Source organism: Heloderma suspectum, chromosome 1, assembly GCF_057233095.1.
Source record: "Heloderma suspectum isolate Gila_16-S chromosome 1, 16-S_ref, whole genome shotgun sequence".
Taxonomy (NCBI): Eukaryota; Metazoa; Chordata; class Lepidosauria; order Squamata; family Helodermatidae; genus Heloderma; species Heloderma suspectum.
Genome location: NC_139458.1, coordinates 402,447,063 through 402,455,081, shown reverse-complemented (window position 1 = coordinate 402,455,081; position 8,019 = coordinate 402,447,063). Strand labels below are relative to the sequence as shown.

Genomic DNA, 8,019 nt, shown 5'->3' with positions numbered 1-8,019 from the left:
TTTAGACAGGAAAAAGTCCTACAACTCCCAGCATGCCCTAAACATGCATAGGATTGTGTCCTAAATTATAGAATCATAGTATCATAGAACAGTAGAGTTGGAAGGGGCCTATAAGACCATCGAGTCCAACCCCCTGCTCAATGCAGGAACCCAAGTCAAAGCATCCCCGACAAGTGGCTGTCCAGCTTCATCTTGAATGCCTCCAGTGTGGGAGAGCCCACCACCTCCCTAGGGAATTGGTTCCATTGTCATATTGCTCTTGTTGTTGATTAATTAGTAAAATCTGCATACAATTGCATATGACTAAAACAATTGTTTTGAAGAAAGTTACCGCTTGAACAACCTTTGACAGTGCCGCAGCTTGGCTGAGAGACTGAGCTGATAACCAGAGTCTGTCCATGGTTAGAATCTCTCCTCTGCCATGGCAAGCGGTTTTAGGCAAGTCATCATCTCTCAGACACAGTGCTGCTGCCCCTATCAGCAACATGGGATAATTCTGACCTACCTTACAAGTTTGTTGTAAGGAGGATTACTGAGCTTATGAATGTGAAATATTCTCTTTAGTAATGTATTTATTATCTTAGATTTCATTCCAATCTATTAGCTTTATTTCATACTCACTTTACTCTGTCTGAGTAAATAGATACATTTTAAAATACCATTTTCAGTAGCAAATTTTTCGTAAGTAAAAGCTTATATATTGAAACTATGTAAGATGTGAAACCGATTTATTAAAAAAAGAAGCAATATAATGATGGCTTCTTCACTCAAGCAAAATGCTCAGTAGTCTAGCAGACACAGCTTTTGAGGGACAGGTCATCCAAAGATTGCATTGTCTGTAAGATATAAATAAAAGTGGAAAACATAATCACTTTAAAAAAAAATAAGAAACAACTTTCTTATAATAATTTGGTTAGAAACATAATTTTACATTTATTGCAGATGAAATGGAAGCAACATATAAACAAAGGTTAACAAATAGGGCTTTTGAAAACATGCATAAAGGATGTCACACATCAAAGAGACAGTGATGAACTAAGTCCTTTCCAGGAGGGATTTGGTGTTGTGTAAAATAGGACATAGATAGGGGCATTGGCAGGAGCTTGGCTGCAATCACAAATAGCGATCGCGTCCATGATTGCTGGGGAAGAGCAGCAGGGGTTCACACGACACACTAACCCACCATGGGTTGTTCAGGCAAACAACACCTTGTGGATTAGTGTGTCATGCAAATGCAGTCAGTGACTCAGTCTGCCCATAACAACCCATGGGTTGTTTAAACCATGGGTTGTCAGGGCTGAGCGTCAGCAACTGAGCACGCTGCCTTCTACATTCTTGTCACTTCGGCTTTCAATTAAGCCAACAACAAACCAATGAAGCCAACAACAAACTCTGGGTTTGGGAAAGGATTCTGAAAATTCTCTTGGGAATCTTCAGCTTTTTGAAAAACAAATTTATTCAAGAACAAGAAATATGCAATGGGTGCACCTTGTATTTAGCTTCAATACCATCCCTTGAAGTCCAAAACACGGTTGTGGAATCATATTTGGAAATATTCAAGTAACAGCTGGGTGACTGCTGGCAAAGGTTAGTCAAAATAAGGAGGGGCCCTATTGCTCCAGAAGAAAGACATTTTTGGAGCAAAATTCTTTTAGCACCACTTCAGTGGCATTTCTCCTGGCCATAAAATTTAATCACGCACATAACTGTGGGCTATGCAAGATAAGGCTATAACTAAATAAATACGCTTGGCCTTTCTCCACATTTTTCTGAAAAGGAGTGGCTGAAATACATTTGAGGATGATGTTGTAACGTTCCGTTCTGCAGTTATTGGCCCACACTCAACATGAGCATTTTGTTTTACAAGGAATGTAGTCAGTGGTTAAGTGGATCAGGGATCCCTAGCCCCCAATTCCTGTTTGCAGTATCAAATCTCAGCCATGAAATATGTCAAGCAGTGGAGGCTGGTGGTTCCGATGTCAGTGGGGCACTCCCGGTTTCAGTCAGAACCAGTTAGAACTCTAAAGGAGCTGTCTGAGGTGTGAAGCATCAGCCTCCACTGATGTCAAGACATACTAAAGAAGAGAGTGTCTCTGAGCTTGATTGCCATTTCCTCAGCAATGAGTAATAACAATCAAACTCTGATTGTTATCTAGGATTAAGGGCAGTGTTGGATCCAGGAATCTGGGGGTCCTTGGGCAAGATCTCCCAAGGGGGCTTCTCTCCCAGAGTAGCCCCACTTCCTCCTCATTGCTATTGCTACTGCCCATTCACTTGCCCTGTCCCTCTGGGCCCAATCCACACAAGGCGAGTGGAGGCTGCTGCTCCTTCTGCTTGCTCCTGTCACTCCTCATTCACTTGAAGAGAGCTGATGAAAAGGCAACAACAGCAAGGAGCAGGGTCAGGAAATATGGGGTTTGGCAATGGGACCCCTGCTGGAGTGTGAGCCTTGGCAAATGCCCTACAATGCCAAACGCTTTTGCCAGCCTGGGGGAAAGCATCTAATCTTCCATTCTTATCCAAGCAGACTTAAGTCCCAGCAATTCTGATTTCAGAAATTAAATACTGAGTATAGCTCCAGTTGTGAGTTGGGGGGGGGGGTGTTAATGGGACCAGAATGACTGCAGTGTTCCTTAATGGTCCGCAGCAAAGTGTCTAGGCACATCTTCTGTTAGGGAAATTACAGGTTAATGGCCCAAGAAGGCTTGGAAATGGTTGCTGAAGATGAGTCATCTATATTCCCTGCCTCCAGCCAGAGGGAGAGAGGCAAGCTAGATGTAAATGGCAAAACAGAAGCATTTTGGAGATGGACTGCAGTTTTTAAGGGAGATACTCATCGCATTCAGATGATCACTGGGGTGAAAGAAACCATCGTGACCCACAATGCAACAGTGATTTGCACAATTACCTGCAATGCAGTATGGGTTGCTGTGCTGTCTGAACCAGGCACGCAGTGCTATGGGGGTGGCTTCTAATCCACCCCACAATCCCTACTGCAAGCCATGGGTTGTAAGGTGGGTAAGAAGCTACCCCCACTGCACCACATGCTGGGTTCGGATCACACAGCAACCTGTGCTGCATCACAGGTAATTATGTAAATCGCAGTAGGGCAACTGGCACGCACAGGGGTGGGGAAAGAAAGAACCCACGATGGGTTCTTTCATCCCCACGATCATCTGAACCCAGTCACTGAGCTAGTTTGCATGATCAAGCAGGCCACTGTGGCTTATTTAAGCCATGGTGGGCCACAGTGTGGGTAGGTGGCCATTTTGAATATTCAAGCTGCAACCGCAGCTTGTTCTGTCATCTGAACTTGGCAAGGGTGGGTTGTTGGCATGGTTAACAAACCACCAACAACCCTAAAACAGCCCATGGGTTCTGGATAGTTTGTTAACCATGCCAACAACCACCCTCACCAGGTTCAGACAACATGACATGCCACAGCTGGCTTGAATAGAATAGGCTCTTCAAGTACTTAAAAGGTTGTCACAGTGAGGAAGGCCAGGATCACTTCTCAATCATCCCAGAGTACAGGACATGGAATAATGGGCTCAAGTTACAGGAAGCCAGATTCTGGCTGAAGAAAAAACTTCCTCACTGTTAGAGCAATACAACAATGGAACCAATTACCTAGGGAGGTGGTGGGCTCTCCCACACTGGAGGCATTCAAGATGAAATTGGACAGCCATCAGTCAGGGATGCTCTGACTTGGATTCCTGCACTGAGCAGGGGGCTGGACTCGATGGTCTTATAGGCCCCTTCCAGCCCTACTATTCTATGATTCGATGATTCGATGAATATTCATAATCCACCTGGCACACACCATAACTCACTGTGGCTTAAAAAACCATGTTGGGCAGTTTTTATCATGCAAACCAGGTCACAGAGAGGCGCAGGGAAACCGCACACATGAAAAGGCCTTTTAGTTGGCTGCCTCTCTCTTGAGATCTGTTGTGGGGCAGTGGATTTGGATGTTGGTTGAAGTGCTAAGGTGTTCATCTATTCAACCTATATATTTGGAAGTAAAGTAAAATATTACAACAAATCGTAAGTCTCCAGTGATCAAGGAAACCAAATGGAAGGTAAGTGGTGTGCCCCTGGAACTTCTGACTACTCAGAGAAATGGGACAAATATAACATTATATGCCATGCAGCAGAATCCCTGCCCATGAGTCTGGTGGTGAAAAAGAAAGACAATGCCAGACTTTCCAACTGTCTTACCTCCAAAGGCAGAAAAAAATGGCATGTCAAGGAAAGGAGAAAAGGACAGAGGCGATGAGCGCTAGACGTGAGCAGAGCAGAAGCCCAGGCGAGGAGAGGGGAGTGTGTACAGGCAGTGGGCAGCAGGCTCATTGCAACCTAGTTACTCCTCTGAATTTAACCTGAAGTTTTAAGAAAAAAATTACAAACTTCTGTAGTTCAATAGTTAATTATTCTGGCTATCGGAGAGGAAGCAGCACTCAGACACTCTCCATCGTCCCTGGATACAGCTCCAGATGAGAGTCCCTGCTACCAACTGCCACCACTGAGGACGTCAAAGGAAGAGGAAACAGCCACTTTCCACTGTGTTTACAACGTTATGACCTGCTGAACATTGCAACCACGAGCTGAGTGCCTGAATTTGCTTTTTTCCTCCTCCATCCCATTCCGCTTTCCTTTTGTGCTGTGCCTTTTAGATTGTAAGCCTGCAGACAGGGACTGTTTTATTTCTTATTTGCATACACATACACACACACTTACTTTTTTCTGGAAAATGCCTCTTTTCCTTATGGTGAGGGGGGAGTAATGTCATCCAGGAGGTCCTGCCACTGTCATCTTCATGCTTCTCTTCTTTATAATTCTCTACTGAAGTGCGATTAGATTGAGGATAATGTCTCCTCTGAGGCCTGAGCCAGGTGGTTTCGCTCTTTCCTTCCAGCAAGCACATTGATTCCCTCATCTTATTATATTCAATCAAGCGCCTTTTCTCATCTTCAGCCATGGTTGTCGAACAGATTCCTCCTTATAGTGAGGTAAATTTCTGCTTTCAAAAACAAGAAAAACAAGCAGGCCTTGTGTGCTTAAATAATTTTCATCATGCTGAAAACAGACAATATAGCCCCACTTGGTTGCTATGGCAATGAAACCCAAGATAGACAATGCTATGGCAATGAAACCCAAGACAGACTCACAACAGATGATGGTACAGCTGATCCAGAAGCAGCCACTGTTTCCCTGGTGGAGATACCTGTTTTTGGAATCAATGCATAACAATGGTTAAAAATGTACCATTAGATTTCTTTGTGTAAAAGGTTCACCCCAATTTCCTCCACCAACCCCCACACTGAGGGAATTATCAGACCTAGGGCCTTAATACCGATCACCTTCATAGGTTTCCCTTAAGGTTTCTGGGTAGCATAATGTAAGGGCAGAACTACACTTTGCAAGAGCCTCGGGTTGCTGGTGAAAACAACATCCCTGTATCAAACCCTCTCCTTCCATAATGTGCACTACAACATATGTTGTATCCTGGTGTTACCACCCGTGCTTTTTGCTTTTTGACTTTTTATCTCTGAGTTGCACTGGCAGACGTGAGATAATGCTGGACCAGGGATAGTGTCACAGTATGTATGCATGTATTTAAAATATGTCTATCCCTAGTACCCATGGATAGCCTTATCCTCCATGAATTTGCTTAATCCCCATTTAAAATAATCTAAATTGGTGGCTCACTGGCTGTCAGGCAAGCAAGTGGTCGCAGTCATGAGAGAGGATGAGGAGCAATAGCAGCAGGTGACAATGGCAGTGAGAAGGTAGAGGACCCTCTGAGGGTGTCTTGCCCAAGGGTCCTCCAAAACTTGGAGCCTGCACGAGAAGCTTGGATTTTTTGCCCCAATGTGCATCACTTTACACTTGCTTACACTGAAGCACATTGCCATTTTAACACCCATTCCCTCAGTTTGGAGAGATGCTTTTGGAGCTCTTCGCTGTCCCTTTTTGTTTTAACCACCTAAAATAACTTCGTGTGGTCAGAAAACCAAGCCATCTCACTGCTGACCCCTAACTCCAGATCATTTGTGAACAAGTTTAAGTACAGATCCTTGGGGGACCACACTGCTTACATCCCTCTGTTGCAAGAACTGACCATTTATTGCTAGTCTCTGCTTTCTGTTCTTTACCCAGTTACGTATCCATAAGAGGGCCTTTCCTCTAATCCCACGACTACTAAATTTGCTCAGGAATCTTTGGTGAGGGGCTTTGTCAAAAGCCTTTTGAAAGTCCAAGTAAACAATGCCTGCTGGACTACCCCTGTTCACATGCTTGTTGACCCATACCTGTGCCTTGCAGTGCTGTGACTTCCGGAGAAGAGGTGCTGTGAACAGGGCTCACCTCCCAAGTTAGATTTCAACAGCCAGTGGAAAACAAGCACTGTTAGCTAAGGACCTTGGGAGGTTCTAAAAGAGCTTAGCAACTGATGATTCAAACCATCATGGCTAAAACAGTATGAAGGCTTCTGTTTGCCTGCGCAACCTAGTTTTGTTTTTAATAAATTACCAACTGTGAGAAACCTTTTTTCTTTCTTTCTCAAATCCAAAGCAGGGTCTCAAATCCAGGAGATAAGACTGTGAGTTTTCTCTGAACATAGTGGTGAACAATAAAACAAGGACAAAACATTTGAAGGCTTTATTTATTTATTTATTTGTAACATTTTTATACCACCTTATTTGCTAAAAAGCCATCAAGGCAGTGAACAACAATTTAATACAATAAAACCTTAACACCATAAAATAATAACATAGTTATACTCTTATGAACAAAACATTAATTAACGAGTCATTAACAAATATTTATAGACAAATGAAATACCAAAATCATGAGGCTAAAATAGTGGTAATATCTAATGCTGATAAAAATCTTGCTAGAAACTCCTCCTGCAGACCAATATCTCTACTAGAAATAAAGCCCAATAAGCTATTTTCCAATTAAAAGCTTCCAGATGTGGCTTTTATGGTGCAATTGTCCTGCCTCAAACATGGAATGTTATGTGTTTGTACAGATGCTGCTGCGTTCAACTTGTAACTCTTCCATCCATGTTCAAATAATCAACCACATTAACTGCAACAGACAGTACAAGGAGATTGGACAAATACATTCATCAAAGACTATACCAGAAATAAATCTGTTAAGGAAGGAAAGATGGAATTGCTGCAGAATGCCTTTTCACTAGTAGCGCTAAGAGCTGTCCATCTGGAAGCATCCATGGAGAGAGATTGAGCATGTTTTCTAACCAACAAGGCAATTCTATAGTATCAAGAAAATGATGAACATCATCAATTTGCTCAGCATCAAGACAAGAACTATCAATGATGTTCTTGGATGCTGAAAAAGTGTTCAGCAATGTGGAACTTGAAATCTTAAATATCACTTCAATTTTGGGAAAATTTCAAACACTGGATATATAATGTTCCAAAAGCAAAACATAAGTTAATAAAAAAAAGGTAAATGTGCACCTCTCATATAATTTTTGTTTGGTCAAAGGTACTTTCAGATCTTTCAATTAAGAACAGATTTTGAAATGGTGGGCTGCAATCAAAGATACAAGACGTATCATATCTAAAACCTGGAAGGTATTACTGAAGCTAGACTATCAAATGGAACAAGTTAAGAAACAAACACCACACAATAATTTGTGCACAAGATGTAGAAAGGCTAATCTTTTCACCACTGGGACCATACAAATGGAAATGTAGAAATAACTTTGTATTACTTACGTTCTACCCTCAGAGAACACTGAATTAAAAGGACCAGATACATTAAAATAATGCATTAAACTCATGGCCAGTATTATTCCAGTCATCCTTCACAGGATAAATATTAATTGCAATCCCAACTGCTGGAAGTACAAGAAAGAGCCAGGTACCTTTTATCAGTGGTCAACATACTCAGCGATAACCGCTTATTGAGCAGTAGCAAAGGCCTGGTTTGGATGGCTATGTCCGTTACCTTCACTCTGTTTGTGATGTGCGTGTGTGTGTGTGT

The 8,019-nt window shown here is 42.5% G+C and overlaps 1 protein-coding gene across 1 annotated transcript; it reads right to left on the bottom strand.

Moving 5' to 3' along the window:
* Positions 1-816: 816 nt before the first annotated feature.
* Positions 817-4,981, bottom strand: SPATA45 (spermatogenesis associated 45). Its single transcript, XM_084832704.1, has 2 exons — positions 4,741-4,981; positions 817-836 (listed from the first exon to the last, which is right to left on the bottom strand). The coding sequence occupies exons 1-2, from the start codon at positions 4,979-4,981 to the stop codon at positions 817-819; spliced, it is 261 nt and encodes an 86-aa protein (XP_084688830.1).
* Positions 4,982-8,019: the final 3,038 nt, after the last annotated feature.